Genomic DNA, 12,074 nt, shown 5'->3' on the forward strand with positions numbered 1-12,074 from the left:
ATGGTTATATGATGTCTCTGTTTTGCATGGAGCTGTAATAGGACTATCATAAAATAAGGTCTCTGTATGTCTCCAATGTTGCAATCCTGACATGCTCTATCACATTCTCTGGGGGACATTTATGAAGACTGACGTGCGAGCATGTCGATCTTAAATAAAGCCCCGCCACCTTTGTCCAGACGGGTTTACTAAGAGGCACATGCAGCACTGTAATTTTCTGTGGGTCAGGCTGGTGATCACATGACTCATGATGGCTTCAGTTGGGCTTGAATAAAGCAGATGGCAGTATAGGCCCAGTGATATGGAATGTGCATGATATAGGCAACAAATAAAAAAAACTGGAGTGTTTTTTTAACACCGCTGGAAACTGTATAATTTATTGTATAAATCTTTGAATATTGTTAATTACAGAGTAATACACCTTCATGACATAATACCATGACTAGGAAGGCATTGTCCTATAAAAGAGTAGCTTCCAAGTGGTACAATGATATCAGGTATATACCTATGTGCAACTACAAAGCTAAATACAACTTTGCATGTAATATACAGGTTATTGCCATAGAGCTATTATAAAAAATAAAAGCACAGCTGAAATGTAAAGGCATAATAACCTAAAATTATACCTTGTCATACATACACTGACCAGCAGGGGTTATGCATAAACAGGGCAAAGCTTATTCTTAGGGTAGGCAAATAATTGTGTAAAAATTGTATTAAATGATAACATGAGTTTCCAGGGCAGTCAGGGGGCATTCACATTAATAGGCTGGGTTCACACTATGTATATTTGAGGCTGTATTTGTGAGGCTGTATAGCAACCAAAACCAGGAGTGGATTGAAAACACAGAAAGGCTATGTTCACATAATGTTGTAATTGAGTGGATGGCCGTCATTTAATGGCAAATTTTTGCTGTTATTTTAAAACAACGGCTGTTATATTGAAATAATGGCAGTTATTTACCGTTATATGACGGCCATCCACTCAATTTCAACATTGTGTGAACAGATCCTTTCTGTGTTTTCAATCCACTCCTGGTTTTGGTTGCTATGAGGACCTGACTTGAGGACCAAATACTGCCTGAAATATACAGTGTGTGAACCCAGCCTATATGTTATCTGTACAAAATAATGAACGAGCTATACTCACCCACCCTGCTCCCCTCACTTCCCAGCCCTCTCGGCTTCTTCCTGGTTCCTGTGATATGGTAACTATGCGGAAACCGCCCCAATTAGTGAAAGGCATGGTTACAACTTCTCAGGAACCAGGAAGAAGCAAAGAGAACCAAGAAAGTTAGTGCAGCAGTGGCAGGGGAGAGGGAAGGGCGAGTACAGAACCCAGTCATGGAGATTTCTTTTTTTTGACTGAACAACCCCTTTAAGGTCAAACAAAATACATATGTGCATTTCTGAGCCTATTACAGATACAATGACCTGAACTGACAGCATCTTTGATCCTTATGACGCCATTTGACCAGGTCTTTAGGCTGCGACCTGTGGGTGATATCTGGACGCAGAAATGCAACCATATTGTGCTTCTGTAAAACTGGCCTGAACCCCATGCACATTGCATTACTGTGTTCAATAGCTCTACATGGCAGCACAAGGAGTTCCCTTTGGGTCCAAAATATTCTAACCATATCCCCCATAATGCTCAAATGTATTCTACCCTCCAACCCCAGGATTATGCTGAACTACATGGAAACTCCCAGCATGCCTCTCTCCATAGGTTAAATAACTGAACCGCTATTATATATATCAATGACCAGACACAACAGGATGAGCAGATATTATTATATTGTATTTTCGGCTATCCTCTAGGACAGGGGTAGGGAAACTTGGCTCTCCAGCTGTTGCAAAACTACAACTCCCATCATGCCTGGACAGCCAAAGCTAAAGCTTTCCTACCCCTGCTCTAGGAGGTTTTCCTAACATGTAAATCCAGATTATTTGATAATCCGAAACACAATGTAGATTAAGGGAATTTAGTTATTTAGTTATAATATAATACTGATTGGAATCAAATAGCTCATGAACAGAATATATATATATATATATATATATATATATATATATATATATATATTTATATATATATATATAATTAATCTGTTCTTCCATTCACTGGATGTTTTATTGTAAATAAAGTTCATTGAAACAATCGCACGCTGTAGGCCTCATGCTTACCTTGTTACCCATAGCAACCGATCAGATTCTAGCTTTCTTACACTGGGTAAGTTAGGAAATCTACACAGAATGCTTCCTTCAAAAAACTTTATTTACAAGAATGTGGACAACCCCTTTAAATTAGCATTATATTATCAGTATCATATATTTGTATATTATATAAGTGCATTTTCAAGTGCAAATAGTGAATAATTATTATTATTATTTTTTTTTTTTTTTAGAAAAAGGGAACTATTGGGCCTGAAAGTAACCTTAGATACAACGCTGTATCCTTTAGAAGATTTGTTCCGAATTAAATATGACTGCGTTTTCAAAAAATGCCGCTGAAATCCATGGACTGTGTTTGGAATTGTGGCAAAACACAAAAGAAGGGAATGGAATTGAACTGCAATACCACACAATACCAGTGGACAAGAGTGGCACTGTTATTAGAAGAAAGCAGTCTTCTTTAGTCCTGGTAAAAAACCCTTTAAGGCATTATACAGTAGGTGTAAATCTGTTCCAAAACCAGCGTCTTTATTGACCAATCAGATCCTAGACGTCATATTATAGTCAGGGTAGGACGACTCAGTCTGTGCTCTGAGTCCATGTGTACACATTAGTGAGTCGTGTGACTGTATGATGCTCATATTTTCTTAAGTTGCTGTAACCCTGAGGAAAGAAATAGGAAGTCTTAATAACAATTAGTGATATCACTTCTTTTTTTAGATGGCCTGTCTTTGGGATCTGATTGGTGGAGCCGTTTACCACAGAGAACCCGGGTGGAAAAAGACAGCTCCATACATGTTCTAGTGGCCATGCTTGGTTACTGCAAGCCCATAAAGAGGTCGGGGAAGAAGTCCTTACATATCTGATGTAGCTTTCATGAGATAAATGCTATAGAAGGTCCTAGTTGCCCCAAGTGGCCAGGGACAGGCACTTCTAAGGTGCCCAGAGAGTGTTCCCGGATTCCCATCTCACCTATGAATGGTAGCTACATCATCCAACCAGCATGTAGTAGTCATAGCTGACGGGAGGGAACTAACATGCTCTCAAGATAGAACACTGCGGGTTACTAAAAAGGAGAGGGGCCACCAATTCGGTGTCTGGTACTTTCTACAATATCCCAGTCATGCAAGGTACATAATTGAGTTTAATGAGATGTATGGTCTCCCCTCCACGACTGCTTTAGGGGCTTTCCAAGTTTGATAGCTCAAAAGTGCTGACAGGTTCCATACTAGAGATGAGTGAACTGCTCGGACTTTTGGTCTCATCATGGCTTTGATCCCGGCCGCATACTTGCCCTCAAGGGAATGTGTGGCCAGGATATTCGAGGGAGCGCAAGTATGCGGCCGGGATCAAAAGCATGATGAGAGAGCGCCGATGCCGTCGGAGTCCGCTCATCTCTATCCCATACCTCTGGATAACACCTTTAAAATATATAGCTGTCTTGCTAAGGCTATGTTCACATGGCGTAAGACACCGACCATTCTGTGACCCGGCCGGGTCACAGAATGGCCGGGGTCAGAGAAGATCATCTCGGCCAGTACTGCAGTATCGGCCGGATGAGCTTCACTTCTGCTGAATTCGGATGCGTCTGCATACAAATTCCCTGCTGCACACAATGGAGCAAGTGGCCGGAGCCGCACGCTCCATTGTGTGAACTGACATGTCTGCTGCAGCCGCTATTCAATGAATAGCGGCCGCAGAAAACTGACATGTCAGTTTTTTGCAGGGCCGCTAGCAATCCCAAATGGAGAGTATACTATGTGTATACACACCGGCCAGGATTCCCTCTAGCTGCATCTTCTGCTCTTCTGCATCCACTGCATCTAGAAGGCCTCTGAGGCGATATGGCCATTTTACAGTACCATGAACTTTGTACAATACTTTTGTTTCTTGTGAAATGAGCAGCATCCTGTGTGCCTGGCAGCCGCTTATCTCTAACATGAAGTAATTAAACACTGTTATCTGAAAGCTTTGAGTCCATTGTTTACCTCCATGGATTACAGTAATAGATCTCAGTCCTATATAATGCAGTATACATTGGCATATTATTCTGGTGTATTCCGTACGTGCATTAACCCAAGTAAAAGGGTTGTTTGCTGGTAGAACATTACAGGGACAATCACCTTCATATGATTGTGGTTGTCTCACTATGTGGCCTCCACCAATAACCCATTTATCTTTGGGTATGATAAATGCTAGAATGATGAAAAATATTGGACACTGCAGTTTTGGGAAGTGACTGACAAATAGGTCAAGAGTTGGAATTTACTCACCATGAAGGCCAAGACCCAGTGTCAGAGGCAGGACCATTGTCCACCAGTTCATGTTGGTGGCAGCTGAGGACGACGCTGTCAAGAAAAAAAAAATAGTTGATAGGTCTCTATATTTCATAACTGTAGGCTACTGAGCTTAGATCTACTGGCATCCCCTGCTTGTTCAGTGTCAATCGGCAACGTAAAGTGAAGCCATTACATCAATCACACTTAAAGAAAGTTATCCAAGATTAGACAAAGCTGATTAGTAGTGACCATAAGATTCAAGGTACTTACTGGTAAATTTTATTAATTTTGTTGTTGAGGACTGTGTTGAATTACTTGAGGACGTGGTACTGTTAGAGCTATTGATAGATGATGTCTGACTGGTGGAAGAGGTGCTTGTCGATTGTGTGGTCGGCGTACTGGTCTGTGTAGTTGAAGATGGTGCTGAGCTGCTCGGCTGTGTACTACTTGTACTGCTGCTAGAGGTTGTCGATTGGCTATTTGTAACAGTACTTGAAGAACCCAATGTAGTGGTTGATTGTTGCTGACCTGTAGTTGAAGAGCTTGATGGGATAGTGGTAGTTGTTGTTTGGTTACTTATGCCAGTATTAGAACTTGGTGCAGTGGTGGTTGATGGCACTTGACTTGTTGTGGAAGATAATGTTGTACCTGTTGAGTTGGTTAATGGTAACTGACTACTTGCTGAGCCAATAGATGTAATCGACAGCAGGCTACTAGAATTTGTTGAAGAGATAATTGTTCGGGTACTGAAAAGACTTGTAATGTTGGTCAATGGCTGATTACTGCTGACGCTGGAAGATATTGTGGTAGAGCTGTTTGTAGATTGGTTGTTTGGTCCAGTATTTGGAATTGATGGTGTGCTTATTGTCGGATTCTGACTAGTATTACCAACACTGAAAGTAGACGATGGACTGTAGATTGACGTGTTGGTAATTGATGGCTGACTACTGATACCAGTGCTATATGATGATGTAATAGGATGGATGGTCGAAGACTGCAGGTTTGGTGGAGTGGCAGAAGCATTTGTTGGTGGAGGGGCTGAAGAATTTGTTGGTGGAGGGGCAGACCCATTTGTTGGTGGAGGGACAGAACTATTTGTTGCTGGAGGGGCAGAACCATTTGTTACTGGAGAGGCAGAACCATTTGTTGGTGTAAGGGCAGAACTATTTGTGGGTGGTGGGGCAGAAGCATTTGTTGTTTGAGGAGCAGACGCATTTGTTGGTGGAGGGGTAGAACTATTTGTTGGTGGAGGGACAGAACTATTTCTTGGTGGAGGGGCAGAGCCATTTGTTGCTGGAGGGGCAGACCCATTTATTGCTGGAGGGGCAGAGCCATTTGTTGGTGGAGAAGCAGAACCATTTGTTGGTGGAGGGGCAGAACCATTTGTTGGTGGAGGAGCAGAACCATTTGTTGGTGGTGGAGCCGACGCATTTGTTGGTGGAGGGGCAGAGCCATTTGTTGGTGGAGGAGCAGACGCATTTGTTGGTGGAGGGGCAGAACCATTTGTTGGTGGAGGGGCAGAACCATTTGTTGGTGGAGGGGCAGAACCATTTGTTGGTGGAGGAGCAGAGCCATTTGTTGGTGGAGGAGCAGACGCATTTGTTGGTGGAGAAGCAGAACCATTTGTTGGTGGAGGAGCAGAACCATTTGTTGGTGGTGGAGCCGACGCATTTGTTGGTGGAGGGGCAGAGCCATTTGTTGGTGGAGGAGCAGACGCATTTGTTGGTGGAGGGGCAGAGCCATTTGTTGGTGGAGGAGCAGAACCATTTGTTGGTGGAGGAGCAGAACCATTTGTTGGTGGATGAGAACCAGAAGAAGATGTGGTGGAAGCAGTTGTTGATGTAGAATTAGTGAAGGATGATGTTTTAGGAGCAGCTGTTGTACTGGAAGTTGAGGATGATGTTGACAGGGTAGTCATCGTCGAAGCAGTAGAGGCAATGGTTGGTGTAGTACTGGGCGGTGCTGAAGTAGGATTCAGTTTTTCAACTATTTGTTTTATTAATGTTGATATCTCATTTATCAAGTTATTTATTAGGTTGGATATGGATGTGAATATTGAGCTGCCACTCTGAGCTTCAGCTACAGGAACTGTAAAGAGACAAAAAAGCATATAATGGCTTAAAGGGCAAGTAATGATCACAAGCAAATATATTTAAGGTTAATATATCTTTATAAAGGTCAGAGTGTTGGCGTAACACCCATGCTTCCCGTCAGATAGACCTAAAGTTAATTTGTAAACTTAAAGCATTTCTAAAGTTAAACAAAAAACAACAAATAAAACACTGCTGCTGTCGAATTTTATAAAACAGCATTTGCACAGGTTAAGCTTCATCAGACCAAAAGACAACACCTAAAGTGTGATACTGCAATCCTCCTTATCTCCGAGTCTTAAGTGGTATGGCCTAAACATTCCAGCAAGTCTCTTAAGCATGTTTGCTGGGTCAAGTTAGACTTTAACTGTATTTCTCCTATATAAAAAAAGAAACCTTCCTATCCTTTCACCTTCCCTCCACTTTTCCACCTGTTTCCACTCAGTTACTGACCCAACTTAACTGGAAAAGGGAGCTAAAAACAAGGACTTAACGTAGTCAAGCCATTGCCCAGAGTCTTCTGTCCTTCTATTCCAGAAAGATTGAATATTTTGGACAGTTTTTCCCCCATAGGAAAATGAATCTTCTGCTCCCTTACACTAAAAGGTTTTACCCCAGCTAACAGACTGGGCTGATTGATGGATACTTCTGTTCCCCTTTCTTGAATCCATCAAATATCCCCCTTACCCAAAATGGCAGTACCGCTCTCACATGTTTACAGAATATTATCGCCGCATTGTAATCATTGTTAATTCTTCAAATCTTCTATGATTTCTTTAGGAACCAATTTTTAACCTATTCCATCCTTACTTTCCGGAAGGTGTTGGGGCTTGGTGACTCTGAGAGGCAAATACCAGAGGGCCCAATGACTACTTTAAAAGATCTTTACTTAGAAGAGAAAGTGATGCCCCGAATTGGAATATCCTTTATGTCCAAGAATTACATTTAGTAGAATGAGATATTCAGAAAACGAAATACAAAAGAACGCCCCCCCCCCCCATTGTTTGCACTGCAAATAAAGAAAAGAGGAGCGGCAATCACAGACTTACTAGTCATTCGATTTGTTAATGTCATCTATGGTATGTTCATGGCCATAAAATGTGAGATCGATAATGACAATGCCCACTACAAACACCAGGGAAATTTTTTTTTCCACATGTTCTAGACATCATTTACAACATAAAACATGGCGCTTTATCAATCTGTGGTGACTTTTAAGGTATTCACCCCAACCCTAGATAAATAACCACATAATCCTAATGGAAAAAAACGGACATACGAAGAGCTATTCAGAGTGGATGTGTATGACTCTCGGAGAGTCCTGCGTACTGCCCATAGGGATTACACCTTTTACTGATTATTATAGGGTCTACTTCAGGACTGACCCTATGATTGTGGATAAATGACAATGAGAGAGGCTCTTGTGTTCCCTAATAGGAGCCATAACCTTGGTCACATTAAGTTCCTATATACGCAACTATAAAGAAACAACTTATTAAAGTGTTTGCAAAAGGTTTAAAAGAGTCCTCTAACACTCCCAATGACACAACACCTCCAATAAAAGCTCTTTCATAAAACTGGCATCAATAAAAAAAAAAAAGGATAAAGAGACAGGGGAATAAAACGAGAATTTTTACACAAAATTAAAGGGGTTTTCAGATTAAAAAAGTACTTGTCTCCTATCAAACAGGACAGGAGACATGTAAGAGATCGCAGGAGGTCCAATCTCTGTGGCCCCCGGCAATCTCCAGATCGGCCCCTGGAACTGCAGCAGGTGACCCGCAGCTCTATCCAATCTCTATGGAGCCACTGGAAAGAGCTGAGTGCTTACCAGACATAGATGTTGTTACCCCCAACCCCCCTACTTTTTTCTGGACATGTAACTTAGAGGATAAGGTTCAACTTATCTTTACAAGGATTACAAATTGGACCTGCCGACCACTGTATCCTGTGGATAGGGGGATACATGTTGTGACTCTGAATACTCCTTTCACAAATACTCCAATCACAAAACCTTTGATATCTCAGGGTTAGGCAAATTTACTACAATTACAGCAGTATTCTCATGTCAGCTAATATAGATAATCTTGTAGGACTGGTCAAGTTAAATAATTTTACTAATTCATTTATTAAACTTGCTCTCTTTTCCTGATATGCTGCTCTTTCCCTTCCATTGTTGACAGCTGTTGTCTAGGTTACCGACCGCCACTGTGCTCTAAAAGCAGTGGTCTGGCTGGTGTATATGTAGATATAGTATACACATTTATGTATATTTACACTGTTTCTCTATACATCTACATTATAGCTACATATACACCAGCCAGACCACTGCTTTTAGAGCAGAGTGGTGGTCTGTAACCTAGACAACAAGTTGTCAACAATCAGAGGGAAAGATCAGGAGTTTGCTAAATGAATGCATTTGCAGATATGTTTAACTTGACAAGTCCTACGAGTTTAGCTATGTTACTTTAGATGGGAATACCCCTTCAAGATGAGCATGTTACCTAAATATATTAAGGAATTATAGCTTCTCTATTACCATGGCCAACTCAAAAATATCCAATTAACGCTATTCATTAGGTATAAACGGAATAACTAGACTTGAGGCTATGTTCACACTACGTATAATTCCGGCTGTAGTTCGTACGCCGCCGTACATGTGCGGCTGAAACTACGGCCGTGGGAAAAATAGACATGCGCCGGATGCGTGCGAAACGCGAACATACTGCTGTAGTACAGTTATGCTTCCCTAGCTTGTTTCGAAGCGATCTCAAACAGGTCATTTACTTCGCCCAGCCCAATAAAACTCACAGAACCTTTTGGATCGAAAAATCAAGTTCAATTTTGCTGAAATAAGTACTCCGTACGGGACCGCATGGAAATCCACGTCCGTGAGTTGGAACAGTTACGTCCTCAAACAATGGTCGTGTTCATTTTTCACGGCGCCGTATACGATCCGGCCGTAAGCTCATACGTAGTGTGCATTGTGCGGCCGTATATCGTATACTTTCAAGCGAACGCATCAACCTCAAAACTACGGGCGTATATTCGCAGTTCGCACTACGGCCGGAATCGTACGTAGTGTGAACCTAGCCTGAAGGTGTAAGTTTATATGGAAGTCTTTAAAGATAGAAGGATCGGACGTCTTCAATCCTCTAATATTATCGAGCCACCATATTAGATCATCTAAAATTATTGCGGCTAAAAGATGAAACCACTCTATGGGTTAACCTAGGGGCATATTTCTGGGCAGACCCTCTTTATAGACTCTCCCATAAATTACGTACAGGAATCTCTTACATTCAGAGGGAATGCCCTACTTTTTACTCTTTGACGGATCTCACCATCATGTCTCCTCTATAGTGGATACCCCCTAGCTCTCCTACGTATTAATGCCAACACTTTCTCCCACCATTATGCTACAAGTTGATGAGTAAAAGTGGCAAACAATGGAACTCACAATGGAACTCACAATGGAACTCACAATGGAACTGGCAAATAAGTTATTAGTAAAGTTTCCTCTCTCTGAACAAATATATACGAGCATACAGAAAGACACAGGCTCTATTGACTTTAATGGGCATTTTCCTAATGAGTATATGTTTTTACTCCGACTCAAAAGATTAGTGTGTTGCACTTCTGAAACCGAGTCACGACACAAATATGTTCCGGAAATTACTTAAATGTAGTTACTAGCTGAACACATTTGGGCTATTAAACTCAATAGAGCCAATGCCTGTCTGTGTTGAAAGACATATTTTGTGTCCATCATAATGCTATACAATTGTTAATAACTTCTATTATAACTCAGTTAAGAAGACCACCCCTTCACCCAGACCAGATCTATGTGACAGATAGTCAATCCACCATACAAATATAGATTTTAGCCATTGTCTTTCAGAAGACCACCCATCCAGAAGACTACTTTTTAATGCAATATTGAATGGTCCTGTCAAAGAAGTATCACTGTATAGTACTGTATACTTTATACAAAAAAATAGAAAAAAATAATACATCATTTTAATATAATTAATAGGAGATATCTGTCTAGAATATTCTATCCCTTTCTCCATTATGTATAAATGTAAATTTCATCTATCTATCTATCTATCTATCTATCTATCTATCTATCTATCTATCTAATCTGGATGTTCTCTTAGTTTCTTACCTGTTGTCAGCAGCAGAAACCCAAAGATCCATAATCTACTATATCCCACTATAGAATTCATGGTGCTGTATAACGTATTCACAGAGGACGGAGGAGAGACTGATCCTTCTGCTTGTGCAATACACCTCTGAAGTGAAAGGAGTGCGGGGCCGTGTGACACAGCTGGGACATTACACTTGCCAGTCAAACTTGATGGATTCTTTGTATAGGTCAAATATGCAGGTATGGAACCAGGGAGGGGCGTCTAAATAGAGCGAGTTGATGCTTTCGAGAGAAAAATAATGACTTCCTGTATGGTTTCATCTTACTGTATTAGGGCACTGGCTATTAAAAGACTGCTACGATGGTAGCACTGTAAGGAGGGGCATGTGTAAGGTGCCTATAAAGAGTCAAGCTAAACATGACTAGTGAAGCTTTATCTACTGGGATCCTCACCCCTTTGCACACCGAAGCCGGTACTCTCATAATCTTTGCAGCCTCTTTGGTATTGTCTAGAATTTGGAAAATCCAACTTGGTCCCATTGGTCTACACAAAAGGAAATGATGCTCCCTAATTTTGGCGTTTGTTTTTTCCAACAGGGACACAAGGACTCTTCGTTGCACCCTCACACTCTTTCCTTGACTTTTGAACTTAAAAGTAAAGTACCATGAAACTTACTTGCCCCCGTGCCCTGAAGTTGGTTTTTGGTAAGTTCCTCATACAACACGGCCCCAGTTCCTTCTCCTGCAACATCATGGACCGGCTGATGGATTGCCACATGGGTTGCCCCATGTATAGCCTTTTCCTGATTCTTCTGATTCCACTTCTACCTGGCCTCCATGTACTGTAACAACTCTCCTGTGCCTTCTGCCATGATTCTACTGCTTGTTTCTGACTATGCCAACTCAACACCTGCCCTTAACCTACATCTAGAACCCAACTTGCATTGGCTGAGCCCTTGGTACCTTTCACTGGTATCTTCTGGTCCACTGGGCCAGTTGTTATCCACACTAAGAAGCGACCTGCTCCCTTCAACAGCAAAATTCTAACTTCTTCATAGTAGAGTAGGATAATGGCTACTTATACAAGACATTTCCATGTGGCCCTAACCACTTACTGTAGGTGACACAGCAGACCCCTCACCCATTATCTTGTTACACCCGCTATAGGGGCACTAGATTCCAATTTTATCCACACACATTAGGCAAAAGTCCAAATGTGAAAATTTGTATAGGGGACAACCAATCATCTTATGTGTATGGGGACCTTTTGACCCTTCTCCGATAGATAATAAAATAGAAGAAGGATTGGTCATGTCAAATTTCAACACTTAATCTTTTCGCTATCTCAAGAAGAGAGATGTCCTGATGTGTGCATGTGTA

General features: G+C 41.4%; 1 protein-coding gene across 1 annotated transcript; it reads right to left on the bottom strand.

Moving 5' to 3' along the window:
* Nucleotides 1-4,440: 4,440 nt before the first annotated feature.
* On the bottom strand, nt 4,441-10,773 carry LOC138766523 (uncharacterized). Its single transcript, XM_069944114.1, has 3 exons — nt 10,713-10,773; nt 4,725-6,542; nt 4,441-4,523 (listed from the first exon to the last, which is right to left on the bottom strand). Exons 1-3 carry the CDS (start codon nt 10,771-10,773, stop codon nt 4,441-4,443), a joined length of 1,962 nt encoding a protein of 653 aa, XP_069800215.1.
* Between the last annotated feature and the right edge of the window lie 1,301 nt (nt 10,774-12,074).

This window comes from Dendropsophus ebraccatus, chromosome 10, assembly GCF_027789765.1.
Source record: "Dendropsophus ebraccatus isolate aDenEbr1 chromosome 10, aDenEbr1.pat, whole genome shotgun sequence".
Classification (NCBI taxonomy): domain Eukaryota; kingdom Metazoa; phylum Chordata; class Amphibia; order Anura; family Hylidae; genus Dendropsophus; species Dendropsophus ebraccatus.

Coding starts and splice junctions, on each gene's coding strand:
- LOC138766523 (XM_069944114.1), bottom strand. CDS start 10,773: ATGAATTCTATAGTGGGATATAGTAGATTATGGATCTTTGGGTTTCTG. Junction 6,543..10,712: donor GTTTCTGCTGCTGACAACAG/GTAAGAAACTAA, acceptor GTCTCTTTACAG/TTCCTGTAGCTGAAGCTCAG. Junction 4,524..4,724: donor AAAATTAATAAAATTTACCA/GTAAGTACCTTG, acceptor TTTTCTTGACAG/CGTCGTCCTCAGCTGCCACC.